Source organism: Oculina patagonica, chromosome 11 (genome assembly GCF_052425735.1).
Source record: "Oculina patagonica isolate OP01 chromosome 11, crgOcupat, whole genome shotgun sequence".
Taxonomy (NCBI): domain Eukaryota; kingdom Metazoa; phylum Cnidaria; class Anthozoa; order Scleractinia; family Oculinidae; genus Oculina; species Oculina patagonica.
In genome coordinates, this window is record NC_135768.1 from 1,936,956 (window position 1) to 1,956,428 (window position 19,473).

Here is a 19,473-nt window from a genome sequence, read left to right on the forward strand (position 1 = left end):
GCTACGCCTCGAACCTGGGCCGTTCGACTCGGAGTCGAGCGCGCTAACCATTAGGCCACCGCGCCTCCCTGCCTGCGATGGACTTGCATCCAATCCAGGGTGAAAAGCAGTACTCCAAGTCACTTAAGGTCATTGCCCTGTATTGCATTGCGCATCCTTACTGCGCAGAATTTTACGCGTAATTAGCGCACGCGAGCGCGCGCACATAAACAAAATGGCGGCTATTTTCTATGTGGCTTAGTCCGCGAGAGAAGTAAATTGTCACTTTCTGCTAAACGAGCCTGGTGACCTATCATTTTTTTCTCATATTTTTGGTGTAGCGATCAAATTCTTTCTGTAAAATGAAAACAGATCAATTTTTGTGTTTGAAAAATAATGTATCTTTAAAAACGTGTACTTTGCTAGTACTCGCAGTGGAATTTTAAAGGAATTATATGGAATATACAAGGTCTTCCTGCTAATAAACGAATCTGGTGACCCCCTTTTTTATTTCAAAATTTAAGTTCCCTTAAAGTAATAAACCAGTAGGCGAAGTTTGGTTAAAAAATTGTGTTCAGTTCTATTTCAGGGCAATGACCTTAATTAACTATGGAAACCAAGATAGGTCCATTGGGTGGGTCAATTTGGTTCTTAGAACTAACCTTGATATCTACAGCAAAAACTGTGGCTCCTTTTGTTTTATGCAGAGTAAACTTGAGAGCAAACGTCTCCAGGTTATGCACACTAATCACATTATCTGGCAAAGAAGAGAAAGACAGAGAAAATTAAATTAAATGCTCAGACCAGAGAATTTCTTGGTCTTATGATCACCACTAATGTAAAACAAATCCAAAAACAATATTTAATAATACCCATACCATAACACAATAACAAACCAACATCATCACTTGATGAATATGCCATTATGCAATGTAATATAAATCATCAATTTAAGAAATAAACATTATTTATTTTTTAGATTACTGTTTACCTGACAAACTTATCAGCAAATTTAGTTGTTCCACAACTGCTAACTGCAAGACAATGAATAGAATTACAGTTACTACAAACTCAGGCTGGGACGACTTGAGACAGGTACCGTCATGTCCCCACTGGGAGAATCCACTCCTGCCCCCTTTGAAATTTACCCCTCCCCTTAGGAATTCACCCAAAAAATTGTTTTTTTTTTGTGCTACCAGAGGACATACAAGCTTGAGTAACAGTCCTTTCCGAGGACTTTAGCATGGAAATGAAAGCCCCAAAGAATGCGAGTGAAGGAAGGAAAGTTTTTTCCTTCAGATTTTGCTCACATATTTCATTTTAATGCTTCAAATTCACCTGCCATGCAAGCTATGGGCAAAAGTATTTCAACCTATTCAAGATTCAATCTATTCATTTCTCACAAACAAATGTAGCCAAGTTTGTTACATATTCCTACCTGCAAAATAGGCTTTTTTGAGAACAACTTGTTTGAGCTTCGTAGCTCAACCTCAAACCTACTGTCTCCTGTTAGAAACAGAAACAAAATCAAATATCAACAGAAGTACTATCCAATTATTTATAATTACATTATGTATTTAAGTACGTGGGATGCATGGTGGCCTAATGGTTAGTACGCTGGACTCAGGATCGAATGGGTCCGGGTGTCACCGTTTGAGCCCTACCCAGGGCCACTGTCGTGTTCTTGTGCAAGACTCTCTTCTCTCACAATGCCCCTCTCCACACAATATTATATACATGTATGGATACCAGTGAATTGCTGGAACCTGACAGAATGCTGGGGAGTAATCTGTGATGGACTAACATCCCATCCAGGGAACAAGAGTCGTAGCTGCTTCATCTCACCAAAACCAGAGTTAACTGCTGAGAGCTATGAGCCAGTTGTGCTTTAAAGGCTTTACAGTGGAACCTCGATATACACTGTAACGAAGGACCAAGGGACTGGCAAAATGTGTTCGCTATATCAAGGTTTCATTATATCGAGGTTCTTTTCCATATATTTTGCAATTGCTGGGACAAAAAATATCCTTCGTTATATCGGGGGCTTTGTTATATAGAGGTTCGTTAAATCGAGGTTCCACTGTACTAATATATTAAGTATGGAATCTTTTAACTGCATAATTATACCATAAAATGCAGATAACAAGGCCCCCTATCCAATCTTCTGTTTATAGGTACATCTCACTGCTAATTATGAACACCACAGAATTCTACATCACCTGTACCATCCTTGACGCCATACAGGAGCAAGTGTCCCTGCCTTGTCCCAACAAGGAGATTGTCACCTGGAAACAAATATCATTGAATGTGTGCACTTTTTAGTATCAACCACCTTCATAAGCCATTCAGGGCTCAAAATAACGGCCGGTCAAAGGACAATGTCCGGCCAAGATGGCAATTTGTCCGGACAAACGTTCGGTTTGCCGGACATTTTGACCGGTCATGCACCAGACCAGAAAAATTTGTTATAATACCAGTTTATAATGTTAATTCTAATAACTTTTTGAACAAGTGGCAATATTAAGTTTTTGCTTAATATACAACGTTCAAACCACAGATAACTCCAAAGTAAATTCCTTATCTGAAATACTTGAAGTATAAATGTCATTTCTACTTAGAAACATGATGCATTTTTTTCACTAGTTTTTGATCCGTGTAGTTTTGTTCAAGTCAGTTTTATACTTCAGTATTACGCGAAACGTCGAAGAAAAGAACATGCACGGTCGGAAAAGTGTTCAAAGCTTTGTAACTTTCTACTTTTTAGCTTTGTAAGGCGTCTGATTAGAGCGCGAAAGATGGAAAACAACGTGAGAGTTCTTTGAATTCTGCCTCAGTTAATTGAAAGGCGCTATCGCAACCAAAAAAATGCAGGCAATACAGTGAAGAGATGGCAGGTCCTTTTCCACCACACCAACAAAGATGATTCAACAAAGAGCAAAAGCGACTTCTATTTCAATATTTTGACCGGTCAGAAACGACATGTGACCGGGCTAAAATCGGTTTGGCCGGTCAACATGACCGGCAACTATCCAAAAATTATTTTGAACCCTGCCATTAGAAAATGAAATTTGAATTTCCATTTTTGTTTTCTGTCTCCCTGTGACATTGAAAATGAAACTTTAACTTCCATTTGTGTTGCCTGTTTTCCTGACATTTTTAAACAGAAATTTGATGGGCTATAAGTCAGCCAATAGTCAGTCAACACTTGGCTGATCGGTCATCTATTGGCTGACCATATTGGTCAACTGTCGGACAATATCGACTGAGTCAGACATATTGGATGACACTACCTTTAGTAAACTTATTCTTAATATGTTTCATAGTAAATGATTTGAACCTATTAAAGAGTATCAATAGTTTGTATAGAGTGTTCATTCAATTCTAAAAAGAACTGCTGTTGGTGACTGACGCTTGGACAATCTGGGCGAAAGAGTATCACTTAACTCTGAAGATGACTTCCGCTCAGGCTGTCAAAATATCAGTCACCAACAACAGTTCTTTTCAGAATTACTCTCACCCAGACGATCACACTATACAAACTACTTAATATTTTAAGGAGTAAATACAAATGAATGAAAAACAAGTTTTCCTATTAAACTCCACCTAGTAAACCTGATGCCAAATAAATTTAGTAACAAAATAATAGATTAAAAATACTAAACAGCAGTTAATTTTAATCCTTGGACAATTGAAATGAGAACGGAAATCAGAATCCACACTAAAAGAAAGATAAACTTCTCAGTACGCTGTTTAATTAGGGGATATATTTTCAGTAAGCTAATAAAATGCAAGTTTAATTAGCTACTTATATCACACTAATTCTTCTTACCAAATGTAGCGATGCACTCTATTTGTAATGGCAACTTCTCCAAGATAACTGCATGTTCAAATGCATCGTGCATGTTTGCATATCAGTTGAATTGCAGGAGCTAAACTATAGGAACACATGATTGCATGTCCGCTAAGTCATGACTTGCTTTCTTGGAAGAAAACCAATATTCTGAGCCTGCAGTCATTCGAAGACAGTTGAAAACACTCAAATGATGATTGTTATTTTTAAGCAAAAAAATTCGACGAGAATGAAAATCCAGCGAGAAGAAGGTACAACAATTCGGTTGAAATCCCTTGACGTTGTTTAAGTAAGATTATTTCTTGTCTTTTTTGAAATATTCGCGGTTTATTGTTGTGATGTCTGGGCGCTCGAAGAGGACTTCTTGTGTGCAAATCACATGATTGATGACGTACCATGACATCACTTCCGGTTAGCAAGCTTCTCTTCTCGATCTCGTCAGATAACTTCTGGAACAAGAAGAAAGTGCAGTGTGTTGTGGAATCGTTTTGAATCAAATACATCCTAATTTAATTTGACCATATTTTCACCGAGTTGGTGTCAAGAAGCTCGCATGTCAATCCAGAACTTGCAAACTTACGGTATTTTCCCTTTCTATTGCAATTTTTTAAGCATACGTTGAAAGCATCCGTCGCTGTTTTCTTCAATAACATTTTCGCTGTTTGATAATTTGTAGATCCTTTTTCGGATGCGGCTAAGGGTGTCAACGAAACATCGAAGCAAGACCAGCCAATACATATTCGTATACAGCAACGAAGTGGTCGAAAGACTCTAACAACAGTCCAAGGAATTAACGATTCCTACGACCTAAAGAAACTCGTGAAAGCGTTCAAAAAGGTTCGTAAATGTTGAGAATTTGTATGCTTCAAAATGTTTCTGGCGATCACATTAGTTTTTGAGGTAATTATTTTTTATTTTATTTTCCAATGTAAGAAAGTTATTCAATCGATCGACAGAAACTTTTTTGAGATACTCAAGAATTTTATGTTCGGCCAACTATAAAGACTCTATAAAATATTTCGCTCGTCTATAGACTTTTTATTCTGTATATTTATTTGTATATTTGAATATAAGCTAAATGGTAATTTTAATCTACTTTCTCATCAGTGCTGAAAATTACTACCAGTTTGGTGATAGCTTAGTGCAAGTTTATTTATGGTCCAAATGGATTTGTGTTATGCTCAAATGTGCAACTGTCAAAAGTTTAAATGAAAAGGGATGATGCAATCCTCATCTTATGTTAATTAATTATTATGTCATGTGCTATATAGAGCGGTTTTCACTTGAGTGTCAAAAGTAAATTGCGTTTGCTTTAGTTTTGCATTACTACGCTTAGTGATTGGCTTAAAAATCTCGCGCCACTTTCTCAGCCAATCAGAACTAAAATCAAAACCAATCCTGACTCGCTCCCGCACGTTTTCCCATGCTTCGCACCAGCTACGTGTATTTGCTTCGAGTTTTGATTGGTTCACTGGATTGTCTGTGTCCTTTGTGATTGGCCAGAGTAAAAACTTTGGTTTTGGTTTTACGACACTCAACTGAAAACTGCTCTATATCCTGGGGAGTAAGTATGCAAGTAGCTCACATCACCCGCACATGTTGAGGATTTTTCTTCTTGTGGCAAAAGGCCTCGCGAGGTAAAATTCTCACAAAAAAATGTCTGCACACGAGAGAAATCTGCTGAGCAAATGGGTATGCGAGGCTGTTAGCTCAGCTAGACGCTCTAGTGTGCGGCTTGCTTTAAAGTCACAAAGCTGCAACCTTTTAACCAAAAACACTAGAACTTTTTATTGTGTTATTCTATATATTTTCAAGTATTACCATCAACATTTTAAGAAACTTGACCAAACAACAGAAATGAATGACAACCATTTTTGCACAAGGTCTATTATATTTAAGTAAGTGCAAAGTATTTGCATAGCATCCTTAATTCTGATTATGTTCTGTATTGATTCATCCTTTGTAGCAGTTTAAGTGTAACGGAACAGTCATTGAAAATGTGGAGTACGGAGAGGTGATACAGCTACAGGGCGACCAACGTAATAATGTCAAGGAGTTTCTTCAAGCCATCGAACTAGCTAAACCAGAGCAGTTAAATGTCCATGGTTTTTAAAACTTTATGACACCACTTAGACTATGTTCTGCTTGTATATAGATTTGTATTTGGTCACACAGAATTAAAAACTCTTAGAACAATGGTTGATTCATTCATAAATTGGAACTGTTTGAGTGGCGAAACATTGTTACTTAAAACACTGCTGCTTTCAGTGATATATTTTGAATGGCTAAAAATTTTGTTTGTAAGATACATGTAAGATGAAAGTCAAGGAGATATTCTTTTAACATCTATCTAGTACATACATGAAGATCATTGGTTGTGGTATTACAAGCCAATCGGAAAAATTATTAATAAAGAAAGTTTATGTCAAAGGAGCTTCATTTCAGATGGCAAGTCCTAAAATTTTAAATAAAGTCTGTCATTTTTTCCCGCCTGCGTAGTTGGCAGTACTGTTGGGTTTTAAAGTGCACACAAGCCCAACAATACCGCCAGCTACGCAGGCTAATTTTTTTCAAGTTAAATTAACAGCCTTCTTTGTTCCCTTTTGATAGTCTATTTTTAGGCTTCTGTTGTTTTGAAGAGTCTGCATATCTAGAAATACACGTAGCTTCCTTTAAAAATGAGAAATAAAGGTAGTGAAACATTGACTTTGCTTACAAAGAACATCTTAGTTTAATGCAATACATTTGTGCTGTGTTCAAAATAATTGTTAAATAATTTTCATTTAAGAGAACTTAGTGGTCATAACAAGTGTACTCGACGAGGACCCACCTTGTGTAGGGGTAGGGGGATTATACAAGATACCACTTGTCTAGCCAACTGGACAAATTTTATTGGCTTCAAAATTTGAGTTTAGACCACAGGCTTACCATCCTATGTTTGTGAGGTCACAGTATACCCATGCTATTGTAAATATTTAGGCTTTCTAAAATCGGCTTTTCCACGACTCGTATTTGTAGTAAAATGAGGTAGAAATTTTTTTTCGCATTGTTACAGCAAGGCGCCCAAAAGTGTGACGACTTTTAATTTATTCACATTCTTTTGTGCAGATTTAATCCAATCAAAAGCCGTGAATAGCTTGGAGTTGACTTCTGATTGGATTAAATCTGCACAAAAGAATGTGAATAAATTAAAAGTGGTCACACTTTTGGGCGCCTTGCTGTAAGGTTTGTTTTTATGCCGTTTTCTTGGCGATTTGTATCGCGCGAAAGCAGTTCTAGGCGTTTTAAGTTTTCGACTCGTGTATAGAATACAAATATTTACACAAGGCGCAGGCCTGCACAAGGCGTACATGAAGAGACCACCTGTCTTTTTGCAGAGTGGTGGGTCCTGTCTGAGTACAATAGTTTTGCTGAATACCCTCCTGAACAAGGGTGCAAACTACGGAAAATAAAGAGGACACGTTTGGGGCAAAATTTAGAAAAACTGCTTTAACACAATGCGACAATTCAAGAAACATTTGATATGTGGTCTTCAGCATGCCTCCAAATTTACAGAAAAGCACAGGTACAAAATGTATTCACATACATGAAGTACGTATTTTCAATATAGTCGCCGCTGACGATTATAGTGCAGGTTTTGAGGCGGAAAGGTCACGCTATCCTTGTAAGGCTAAAACTGCAAGGGACCGCAAACGATAATGCTGCTATTCGTAGGATCTACTGAGAGATCTGATCAGCAATAAAATGAAATAACAAACAACTGCAAGCAAGGCTGATCATACTACGTGAAAAATAGGCTTTGCGAGACAACACCACGACTGGAACCGATACAGCAGGATTGCAACCGCGGACAGCTGTTTCGTTCTTATTGGAACTCATCAGCGCGCGCGCGGTGTAGCGAATCTAAATGACGCCAGCCCAAAGGCCAACGCAAATAAATTGCCCAATAACCCGTACACTGTATCAAGTTCCGTACTTTGAACTTACTTGTCCCCCGAATCACGCGCTGCCACATCACGTGTTTCGGGGGACAAGAAATTCAAAGTGTCACGATGGAGTCTCGCAAAGCAAAATAACTTAAATGTGGTAGGCACAACCTACCTATTTCTTGTCCCCCGAAACACGTGATGTGGCAGCGCGTGATTCGGGGGACAAGTAAGTTCAAAGTCGTGAACGTCGTGGTGTTGTCTCGCAAAGCCTATTTTTCACGTAGTATGATCAGCCTTGCTTGCAGTTGTACGCTATCCTTGGTTGGGAAAGAATCTCGCTGATCGATGATAATCACAAGATGGCCTACATTGCACGAATTAAAATTTCTCATTCTATTCTGGCTGTTTCCAGTCGATCTGTCCTTTTCAAGACAAAAATTTGGCCATGGACTCTTCCACTCAGTACATTATCGTCCAGTGCAAATAATGACACAGCAAAAGAGCCTATCAAGACGATATCAGATCTGCCAGGTCCTGTGAGCCTTCCAGTTATAGGGACAGTTTGGACGCTCTTTGTTGGGACGAAAGGCGAGCCACCTTTGAAGCGAATTTTGTCCAAGCAAGCGGAAAACGTCAAAAAATATGGCAGAATATTCCGAGTTCAGATCCCTGGTGTTACAATGGTTTCCTTGGCAGATCCCGCAGATGTAGCGAAAGTACTGCGAGCTGAGCCAAAGTATCCTCAACGAATCAAGTCCCCCGTTTTCAAATATTACCGCGAGAAACGACAAAGGCTTCCTGGTGTTTTCTTCGCAGATGGCCCAGAGTGGTACAAGCATCGAAGTGTGATAAGTAAACGAATGCTTCGACCCAAAGAGGTCGCTGACTACGCTTCCGGTTTCAACGAAATTATAACGGATTTTATTGACAGATTGCGGACCGTTCGAGAGCCTAGCGGTTCAGAGAAAGACAACGAAGTTTGCGATCTCGACAAAGAGCTCTTCAAATGGTCATTCGAGTCTGTCGCAGAGATGTTGTTTAATAAAAGATTTGGTTGTCTGGAACCGGAAGTAAACAAAGAAACCGAAACCTTCATAAAAGCAGTGGGAGATTTTCTGTACCATGTAATCGGGGTAGGATTTTTGCCCATCTGGTTCTACAAGATCTACGAGACTAAACAGTTTAAAACGTTTTCCTCTAGTTTGGACACGATGTACGAATATGCTGAATTGTTTATCAAGAGAAGAATTAATGAACTTGAAGAGCAACAAAAAGACCAGTCACGCAATCTATCGGAGCCTGCTGAAGGCGACAAAGCGGGCTTCTTCGAGTTTCTCCTGTCAAGTGGAAAGTTGACCAAAGATGACCTGCTCGCAAGCGTGATTGATGTTCTGTTTGCTGGAGTTGACACAACTTCCAACACGATGCAGTGGATGTTGTACATGATGGCGAAAAATCCTGACAAACAAGAGATCCTGCGACAGGAAGTATTATCAATCCTGGGAGATACAACATTAGCGACCCCCACAACAATCGCGCAAATGCCTTATCTGAAAGCTTGGCTGCGAGAAACGCTGCGACTCTACCCTGTCCTTTCAGTTATTCCACGAATGCCGTCCAAAGATTTGATTTTAAGTGGATACCTCATTCCTGGTGGAACGGCTCAAGTAAACTTTCTTTCCTTTTACATGGGTAGGGATGAGGAAATCTTCGAAGATGCCCAAACGTTTAAACCAGAACGATGGTTGCGAAAGAAAGACGCTATTTTAACCGAAGCCGCAGAAGCTTTCTCTTCTATTCCTTTTGGGTTTGGAACCCGAATGTGTCTTGGCCGTCGAATCGCCGAGTTGGAGCTTCATCCTTTATTGGCCAGAATCGTGCAGCAGTTTGAGATTTCTTATCCTCGTGATGCAGAGAATGTTGAGCCCTTTGCCAGAGGAGTCACTATTCCCGACAGAGCTCTTAGAGTTAAGTTTTTGGACAGACAATAAGTAATAAACTGATGTTGATGATGTTGATGATATTGACTAGAATTGAAAAGTAAATATTTATCTCATCAATTATAATCTGAATATAAGAAGAAGATCAAGAGTTGTTCATAATCCCCAGCGCGGAGGATGATAACTTTCTCCAACACTTTCCAGCTCTTATACTTTGATGGGTCAGCGCTAGAAATACGTATTAGTTACTGCTTAAAAAATGGTATCAAACAAATGTCGAATCATTATGGTTATTTTCTTGATGTCATTGGTTACCATAGCAACGGAATAACCTGTTAAAACACCCTTAATTTTCGATTTGTGCTAATTATCATCTGTGTATCGTGTTGTACACCGTTTACTATACCTTATTATAGGAATATAACGAAGCATTTTAACAACGCGTACAAAATGTACGCGAAATATATTTAACGCGAATTTAAGAAAATTTCTGGTCAGATGCTTATAGTAAACGCGTTAACGTAAATAAAATTAAGGCGAGTTTTTGAAATTTGCGTTAATAACGTGTATCGTTAATTTCCTATAATAAGGTAATTTTGATCAGTAACGCTCAAGTGTAATGTTACATGTAAGTTAGCTTAGTATGATAATGATGTAACTTTTGTTGTAAGTTTGAGTGTTTTCAATAAAGGTTTCATAAAATTAGAAAAAAATGCTGACAGACCCCGCCCCAACACGATGTTCTTCGCATTTAGAGTGCTATTCAAGAACTCCTTTCGTTGGACGAAACCGAAATCTATCGCGCTGCAGATCCCATGCCAGGTCTTGAGCTACATAGAACAATAAGATGGCCGGATTGTGAAAATTTAAAGTCCTGTTGTACTATTGTTGTTAATTTGTCTTTCTGTTTGCTTGTTTGTCTGTTGTTAGTATGCTATTGTTATTGATTTTTGTTAACTTGTTTTCTATTTGCCTGGGAACCAAAGCTTTGCCTTTCAACTGACAAAGTCCGTCAACTGAAGCCGTTCCACACTTCTGTTCTCGAACTGCAAAGACGGCCGTCCATCACAGTAGGCCAGTCACACTAGTTCAGGTCAACATTCGTGCAAATTGCCAAAAAAAAAAACAAATTCTTTGCAGCGTTGGCGCAATTAGGCCTTTCTCGATTATGCTACCATTTTTTTCGGCATTTTTTGGGAAAACGAGCATTTTTTTTTTTCGTTTTTTCTTGAAAAAGAATTGCTAGCATTTTCTGTCATTTTTCATGAGTGTGATCCAGATTTCAGCACTCAGAACTCAGAAGGGTAAATAATCCTAAAGTTTCACAGTTTTGATTACTTAATTTGATTGTTTTCTGTCTGTTTCGACTGTTTGTGCGCTGTGTTACTTGTCTACTTGTGTTACGTGTGTGTTTTTTTTTAAAACAAAAATTAAAAATTTAATATTTTTTTTTTATTTCTTATTTTTATAAACAAACAATTATTAAGTATTACCTGTTGTTGATCTGAGCATATAATGTAGGAGTCAAGAATGGTCCCTCAAAATGTCGCAGTGCTCGCAATGCTCGCAAAATTTTAGTGGGTGCTCGTTTGCTCGTGCTCGCACATTTTTACAAGTGCTCGTATGCTCGTTTTTTAGTAGAGGTAGGTTTTTGAAAAGTGCTCGTTGCTCGCTAATTTTTGTCAATGCTCGTGCTCGCAAAGAAAAACGCTGTGCTTGCATGCTCGCAAATGCTCGCAAAGACCATTTAATACCCCTTAATGTAATCTTGAGTTCGTACGTTTTGTTTGAAATAAAACAAAGCATTCTTTGGAATTCAAGTGGCATTTTTTAAAGAAATCAGACATTTTTTTGGCTTTATGCGAGAATTTCTAGGATTATGAACAACTCTTGATCTTCTTCTTATATTCAGATCTTCTTCTTATATTCAGTTTTACTAGCATAATCGAGAAAGGCCTAGGCGCAATCCGTGCACGTGCGAAAAGTAAAACAGTGACTCGATCTTCTTGATCCTTCTTCGTGCAAGGTTTCATGTGCTGCAAGCTGAATATTCAGGGCAGATTACATTATCAAGCCTAGCTAACTTCCCATTTAACTTGCTTCATCTGCTTCATTGCGCATCCGTCAATATAGGAAAATGTCATGTGAGCATTCAAAAGGTCCTTTCAAAATGCTTAAAAAGACGCACCTTACAGGGACGGCGGAACAGTTTTCCAGGTGGGGGAGGGAGGGGGGTGCTGACTAGTGACTTTAAGTGGGGGGGGGAGGGGGCTTAAAAGACTTTTCTCTTAGTAAGTCTTTATTTTTTCGGGTTAGTAAGTAATCAAAGTAATCAAAAGTAATCAAAAAAAGTAATCAAAACTGTGAAACTTTAGGATTATTTACCCTTCTTAGTAAGTCTTTATATTTTGGGTTGCTCGAATGAAAAGTTAGAAAACAGATGCAGTACTTCTTCTGAAAGGAACACCATTTTATATGGCTTCAAATCCCTAATTAAAAAATGCCCTAAATGATTATGTTGTCAGCAAAAAACTTAATCTTCATTAATTTGCATTTTTTCAATACGCATTTTTTTTTCATCAGGCCATCCCAATAAAATGTTTCGTTTCCCATTGCCCGACCGGCTCCTTTTTTTTTCGAAAAGTAAAAAAAAAAAAAAGAATTCCGATTCACTAGTCAAAGAAGCAAGTACAGTGGAACACCGATATAACGATATGCCAAGGGGGCAGTAAAATTATATCGTTATATCGAGGAATCGTTATATCGGGGTTCCGTCCCATACATTTTACTATTGCCGGGACATATCATATTCATCGTTGTATCGGGAATATCGTTATACTTCGTTGTACTTCATTTCACAAGCACACGATCTTGTTTTATTTACAACAATTGGTATGATGTGACGTCTTTGTCTTTAATAAACATCGATACTACGTTATTTCAAGACTGTTAAGGAATAACGAACGAAAAGACCACGTTTTCGAGTTGACTTTGTAATCAGGCTTTCTTACTTAGCAGCCCGGCCTTTTCTGGAACCCAAAACCCTTCAAGTGTTCATTCTTCTTTTTTTTTGCCCGACCGACCGACCCACCATCACAAGAGACGGGGCGATGGGAAACGAAACATTTTATTGGGATGGCCTCATCTGTTTTTCGTCATCTAAAATTCTTATTTTCCTTGATTTTTAATTATTTGGTTGTTACTTCCTTTTCAACGTACCGATCCGCTGCGCGCGAAAAAAAATCCTCTGGTAACCAGAGTAAGGATGTATGTAGAAGCATACGAAACGTCAAATAAAAAGGAATAATTTTTCCAACATTGCGTTTGTTTATATTAAATGTTTAGACCTATCATGATGGCCAAGAAAAAGAGCGTTTACAATAGATGTCTGCATACATGAAGAATGGATGTTAATTCAGTTGCCGCTGATGGTTATCGCGCAGGCTCTGATGGAAAACGGTCACGCTTTCCATGGTCGGGAAAGATCAGAAATCTTGCGAATAACTAATCGGATCGACCAAGGATCGATGATAAGATGGCCTATATTGGAAGAACAAAAATGTCTCCTTCTATCCTCGATGGTTCCAGTCGAACTGTTCTTTTCAAGACAAAACAATGGACAAGGGTTTTGTCGTCCAGTGTAAACAATAGGGACTTTAAGATACCTGGACGGCTGACCTTGAGGACGGCTGACCGGAAGTAATTTTTCGCGCGTAGCCTATATTGCGCATGCCCGCTCCACGCACATTGCCGTCCAGCTCCGTCCAGCTGTTGTCAAGGACGTGAGAAGTAGAGTTTTGCCGTCCACCAGTGAACGTGGATGCTTTTTGTTTGATTTCATTTAACAATCTCATTATTTTTTAATTCTGTTACTTTGTTAGGCGCTCCTTTATGGTATTCTTGGTTTGGTACTGATAAAAAGTTAAGAAGTTAAGTTTTATTTGCGGTTGCGAATATATTTGCTGTACTTCGCATAAACGCTGATGGCGAAGCCACGTGGGTGAAATTATGAACTTTCTTGCTTGTGTTTCTACAAAAATTTCACTTGGAATTTGTACCCTGTGAATGAAAATTGTGCTTTCTCGTCCCGGACTTTTCGCTAGAAGCGCCTGATGTTTTTCTTCACATGTTTTGGGCTAAGGAATTGTTGATCCACTAACGGAGCCGTCCTCCGTTCACACAGGCCGGCTCTTAACGTTGATAGTTCCTGCCAAGAACGTCAACATCAACCCAGTCCTCCTCGCGAAATTCTACCGTCCTCGCACCGTCCTCGAGGTCAGCCGTCCTGGTATCTTAAAGTCCCTATTAATATTGACACTGCAAAACAGCCTATCAAGACAATATCAGATCTGCCAGGTCCTGTCAGCCTTCCAGTTATAGGGACAGTTTGGACGCTTTTTGTTGGGACGAAAGGCGAGCCGCTTTTGAAACGAATGATATCTGCGCAAGCGAAAGACGTCCAAAAATATGGCAGAATATTCCGAGCTCAGATCCCTGGTGTTACGATGGTTTGTATAGCAGATCCTGCAGATGTAGCGAAAGTATTGCGAGCTGAGCCAAAATATCCACAACGACTTCATAACCCCGTTCTTGAATACTACCGCGAGAAACGACAAAGGCTTCCCGGTGTTAGCCTGCGAGCAGGCTCCCGATGATGTTAGCCTTTTTATTATTATTTTTATTATTTTTTTATTATTTTTTTTATTATGATGATGTTAGCCTTTTTATTCGTAGCCCCCCCTCCGCTCTTCCTTTTTTCTTTTTTTCCCCCCTCCCCGACCGGAGAGCCTGTTCACAGGCTATCCCGGTGTTTTCTTTGCAGATGGCCCAGAGTGGTACAAGCATCGAAGTGTGATAAGTAAACGAATGCTTCTACCCAAAGAAGTCGCTGACTACGCTTCGGGTTTCAACGAAATCATAACAGATTTTATTCACAGATTGCGAACTGTTCGAGAGCCTAGCGGTTCAGAGAAACAAAACGAAGTTTTCGATCTAGACCAAGAGCTCTTCAAATGGTCGTTTGAGTCGGTTGCAGAGATGTTGTTTGATAAAAGATTTGGTTCTCTAGAGCCAGAAGTAAACAAAGAAGCCGAAACCTTCATAAAAGCAGTGGGAGATTTTATGTACAACATAGGCACGATAGCATTTTTGCCGAACTGGTTCTACAAGATATACGAGACTAAACAGTTTAAAACGTTTATTTCTAGTTTGGACACGTTGTATGAATACGCAGAAATGTTTATTGAGAGGAGAATTAATGAACTTGAAGAGCAACCAAAGAGCCAGTCACGCAATCCATCAGAGCCTGCTGAAGGCGACAAAGCAGGCTTCTTTGAGTTTCTCCTGTCAAGTGGAAAGTTGACCAAAGATGACCTGCTCGCAAGCGTGATTGATGTTCTGTTTGGTGGAGTTGACACGACTTCCAATACGATGCAGTGGATGTTGTACATGATGGCGAAAAATCCTGACAAACAAGAGATCCTGCGACAGGAAGTATTATCAGTCCTGGGAGATACAACATTAGCGACCCCTACAACAATCGCGCAAATGCCTTACCTGAAAGCTTGGCTGCGAGAAACGCTGCGACTTTATCCAGCCCTTTCAATTGTCCCACGAAAGCCTGCGGAAGATTTAGTTTTAAGTGGATACCTCATTCCTGGAGGAACGGCACAACTAAACTTTCTTAACTTTTACATGGGAAGAGATGAGAAAGTGTTCAAAGATGCCGAAGCGTTTATACCAGAACGGTGGCTACGAAACAAAGACGCTATTTTAACCGAAGCTGCAGAAGCTTTCTCTTCTATTCCTTTTGGGTTTGGAACCCGAATGTGTCTTGGTCGTCGAATCGCCGAGTTGGAGCTTCATCTTTTATTGGCCAGAATCGTGCAGCAGTTTGAGATTTCTTATCCTCATGATGCGGAGAATGTTGAGCCCTTTATGCGAGGAGTTACCATTCCTGACAGAGCTCTAAGAGTGAAGTTTGTAGACAGACAATAAGCTTATACACTGGCTTCGATGATGCTGAATGGACTAATAAAGTGTATTTTAACCTAATTTTTGAGCAACTAGACCTAGACATTTATATTTTTGTAGCCTAGCGAGTTTAATAGGGCAATCTAGCATACATGCAGACCCGTTTTAGAGTTGCAACTTACAAGGCTCGGCTCCCAGCCCGGCAATGACGACCAGGCTTTATGTTAGAAATTTAAACGAGAGTATTTTTGTAGCAATTGTAATACGAGACATATGTACTTAGCTTCCCACGTACTTACTCGATTAGTCCAGTCGCTGAACTCTCCCTTCCGCGCGCCCTTTATAAGGGTTGAACCCAAGCGCGCGCCTGGGTTCAACCCCCATAAAGGGCGCGCAGAAGAGAGAGTTCAGGGACTGGACCATAACTCGATTAGTTTATTAACCGGGCGGGGCCTGGGCCCGGTTCATAATCTGCCTGGGGTTTTGTTTTCGTTTTTTTGTCGGTAAATCGTTCCAGAAGGAGGTCACGGTCACGCAAATTTTGATGTTTCTGGCGATCGTTCATTAAATTGATATTCAAGCGTTTGGCTCAGGGCTTGAACATTCACGTTGCGATTTGACATGTCCAAACTATTTTTAAATGAAAATATGAATTATTTTTCGTGTGTTTTGCAAGTGTTTTTGAGTTTATTTTTGGAATCGAAACGAAAATTGCAAACCCAGCAAAAATTTGTCAAGGCACAGGACACACGTCATCACGAAAAGGGGAATTACCTAGCGAATCTCGCAGTTAGAATTACGTGCTTCGAATCACGCGACTTCCCAAATGCTTCTGAAAGCTGTTTTTTTGGGGGGGAAATAGCAGTTAAACTTCAAGAACTTGATTTTAAAGCTTCTTTAATTTTAACCGAAATCAATTTATGCCATTCAAGTGGTTTGAGTGTAGTTTGTTTGAGATTCGGAACAATATAAAAATTTGCAAGCCCAGGCAGGAATTTGTTGATGCAAGTTTATTAAAGAAAGGGATGACGTGAGCCGGGACGTGAGTAAGAGAATTTTCGCTCACTGCTACAGTTCACGCAAACCCCGTGACTCTTGCAAACCGCGGACTTAAGTCGTCAGACGACGCTAAACGAAGAAATACAACGGGATGGCCTTAGTCTAGTCTTTATTTTGGCGTGAAATGGACTTCTTTTTAATGTCATTCAACTGGTTTGGGTTTATTTTATTCAACATCCGGAACAAAATAAATACTGCATGCGTAAGCAGAAATTTATCCGGCCAGGCATGTGGTTTAAAACAAGAGATGACGTGATAAAGAAAATTCATGTCACGCACACTCCGTGACTGACGCAAACACGGCTTGTGTGTTTCTCAAGTGACTGCTTTTCTAAAGTTTTTTTTACAAAGCGGCTCCGTGCCTTTCTAGCCAAAAAGCTGAAAGAAGTGGTCCAACATTAACCGCCCGGTTATAAACTACTTGAAGTTCTTGTTTCTTTTTGGATGACTACTTTTACCTAAGATCTGAGAGAGCATTTATTTTGTACCTTATATCAAATACTCTCAGTGTTTCCTATGTCGTAATAAACTGTATGATCCCAGGACAATTTCCCCCATAACTATAACGCTACAACGCACGTTATGATTTTTCATTGTTATACGTCCACTGAACGCGAAACCCTTCCAAGGCCTCGTTTTATGGAGAATCGCGAAAACTGAAGAGGAGATCTACCTCAGTTTGTTGTATTCTATCTGGAAACGTGATCGATCTGCTTTTAATTAACGAAACGCCTAAAAAGAAAGTCACATACCGTAAAATTCCGGTTATAAGCCCTGGGCAGGCCCTGGGCTTATACAAGTTCATAAGGGTTTCTGGGTGGGCTTATAAACAGAGGGGCTTGTATCCTGGAGAACTTATAAGCGGAACAAAAAAAACGAACCGAAACGGGCCACGGGAGTGTTGATCGAAATGCGTTTTTTAGTTAGAAACGCATAATAAAGCAAAATTTAGAACTGAACTAACAAAGATAATTCTGTAGGAGAATTCCTTGCGTGACTAGCGTGAGCCACGCATCCTCAACGCGAGCTGAAGTAAACTGAGTCTATGTCACATTGAGGATGCTGACCGGAAAATCTGGCTGGATATCCTTTGAATTCCCTAAAACAGCAGAACAATCGAAAGATGTGGCACCTTAAACATTTTACAAAAACCGGGCAGTTTTCCTTAACAAGGTCAGGAAATTGGACTAAAACGTGAAAACTGTTCGGAAGTTTGTATTGTTCCGTTTCAACTGCGAATGGAGGCGTGCCTCAGGAGCTACTCTGGTTCCGAAAAATATTTCCGGAAATTTTCCGGCGATCTTGATTTTACGCCCTGTTTTTATAACTAAGCATAAATGGTCCAAAGCACGTGCGATCTTTGTAGTTTTCCAGTCAGACACACGTACCCCACCCCTCTCGGTACCATGACTCGCTTTCTCCTCTTCCTAAATCTCGCTCACCGTACCAGTCGAGTAGGAAAGTTCACAGACTATTGTATTTTTTACACGCGGAAACTCGGACAGTTTATCTGTAATTCTGATTGATCTTTCCATGTGCTTCTACAGCTAGAGATCTGCGCTCGTCAGTTTACTTTTTTTACCACAATGACTCAATTTAGCGTTCACGTTCCAGTAAGCGCCTCCCTCCCTTCCCCCTTCCCTCCCTCAATTATGTTGAACAGGCTTTTTGTAGCTAGCCCTCTTAATCCAATAAGCGCCCTTACCGTATTTTCTCGATTAAACGCCAGGCGCCGAATAAACGCCGGGTCTCCAAGCTGTATTTGAAAATAAACCCCTTAAACAGTTATTAAAGGTTTAACATGCTTTAAAAATAATGTCTAAATATATTGCTGCCAAAAATAATGAATAAAAATCATTTCTAAGAAACATAGGGCTTGAACAAACTCCTGGAATCAAATGAACGCCGGCTCTATCGGGCCAAGTTTGAAATAAACGCCGGGGGCGTTTAAACGAGAAAATACGGTATTCTAATAAACGCGCCCTATTCCAATAACTGTATTTCAGTTTTAAACGATTTTTTTTGTTAGTTTAAATTTAATTCAAATCTATAAGAACTAATGTAACTAAGTAACTTAAAAGTTTTTAGTTTAGTAACAATAAAATAAGGAGCCCGCATCGAATAAGCGCCCTTCCTCGATTCTTTTCGGTAATCGAAGAAACATTTTAATTTTTATTTATCTAAAGCCGGCACTAAAACTCATTTCCGAAGATTTATGGATTTCGGACTTTGAGGTATTTTGTAGCTGAAATGCGCATTCTAAAAGAACAACATAAAGTAACAAATAAGCACAGGGAAGATTGCACTTTATTATCCTGTGAGTGACTGTGACGGATAAAAAAAAATATATGCGGAAGACATTTGAAGCTGTAAACTGATTGGTCTGTTGGAAAATACCTTGCGTGACTAACGTGAGTGAAGCTGAAGTGATCCCGACTGATCGACATGATCGAGACATGCTGACCGAAAACCGGGCAGTTATCCTTCGAGAGGTCAGGAAATTGAATTAAAACGTGAAACTTGTACAAGTTCGGAAATTTGTATTGTTCCGTTTCAAATGCGAGTGGAGGAGCAGAGGGCCTCAGGAGCAAGTACTCTAGTTCCGAAAAGAATTTCCGTAGCGTCTTTCTAATTTTCTAGCCACTCAACCCCCACCTACCCCCCCCCCCCCCCCATGACTTTCCAAATTTCACTCACTGACAATATTCAAAAATCGAGTAGAAAGTTTACAGACTACCGTTTT

General features: G+C 39.6%; 4 protein-coding genes and 1 long non-coding RNA gene across 7 annotated transcripts in view; 4 read left to right on the forward strand and 1 right to left on the reverse strand.

Annotated features, from left to right (window-relative positions):
- LOC144629419 (vam6/Vps39-like protein) overlaps window positions 1-4,174 on the reverse strand; it is a 24,612-nt gene extending 20,438 nt beyond the window's left edge. The window contains exons 1-5 of the mRNA XM_078487617.1: window positions 3,809-4,174; window positions 2,199-2,264; window positions 1,418-1,485; window positions 971-1,013; window positions 642-736 (exon numbers count right to left, since the gene is read on the reverse strand). Of these exons, the coding sequence (XP_078343743.1) occupies window positions 642-736; window positions 971-1,013; window positions 1,418-1,485; window positions 2,199-2,264; window positions 3,809-3,881 (345 nt within the window). The 5' untranslated portion in view covers window positions 3,882-4,174. The remainder of the gene's footprint in view (window positions 1-641; window positions 737-970; window positions 1,014-1,417; window positions 1,486-2,198; window positions 2,265-3,808) is intronic.
- LOC144629454 (uncharacterized) overlaps window positions 1-19,473 on the forward strand; it is a 28,088-nt gene that overhangs the window by 798 nt on the left and 7,817 nt on the right. The window lies entirely within an intron of this gene.
- Window positions 4,232-6,535, forward strand: LOC144629450 (eukaryotic translation initiation factor eIF1-like). 2 transcript variants are annotated; one of them, XM_078487656.1, is made up of 3 exons: window positions 4,232-4,410; window positions 4,506-4,666; window positions 5,799-6,535. In XM_078487656.1, the coding sequence occupies exons 1-3, from the start codon at window positions 4,383-4,385 to the stop codon at window positions 5,940-5,942; spliced, it is 333 nt and encodes a 110-aa protein (XP_078343782.1). In that variant the 5' UTR covers window positions 4,232-4,382; the 3' UTR covers window positions 5,943-6,535. The 2 variants fall into 2 exon arrangements, with proteins under 2 accessions (XP_078343782.1, XP_078343781.1); XM_078487655.1 differs by having other exon boundaries at window positions 4,236-4,410; window positions 5,796-6,535.
- LOC144629428 (cytochrome P450 27C1-like) lies at window positions 7,179-10,405 on the forward strand. The gene has a single exon (XM_078487632.1). The coding sequence runs from the start codon at window positions 8,118-8,120 to the stop codon at window positions 9,747-9,749; it is 1,632 nt and encodes a 543-aa protein (XP_078343758.1). The 5' UTR covers window positions 7,179-8,117; the 3' UTR covers window positions 9,750-10,405.
- Window positions 14,507-17,160, forward strand: LOC144629441 (sterol 26-hydroxylase, mitochondrial-like). 2 transcript variants are annotated; one of them, XM_078487646.1, is made up of 2 exons: window positions 14,507-15,977; window positions 16,074-17,160. In XM_078487646.1, exon 1 carries the CDS (start codon window positions 14,565-14,567, stop codon window positions 15,693-15,695), a length of 1,131 nt encoding a protein of 376 aa, XP_078343772.1. In that variant the 5' UTR covers window positions 14,507-14,564; the 3' UTR covers window positions 15,696-15,977; window positions 16,074-17,160. The 2 variants fall into 2 exon arrangements, with proteins under 2 accessions (XP_078343772.1, XP_078343773.1); XM_078487647.1 differs by having other exon boundaries at window positions 16,078-17,160.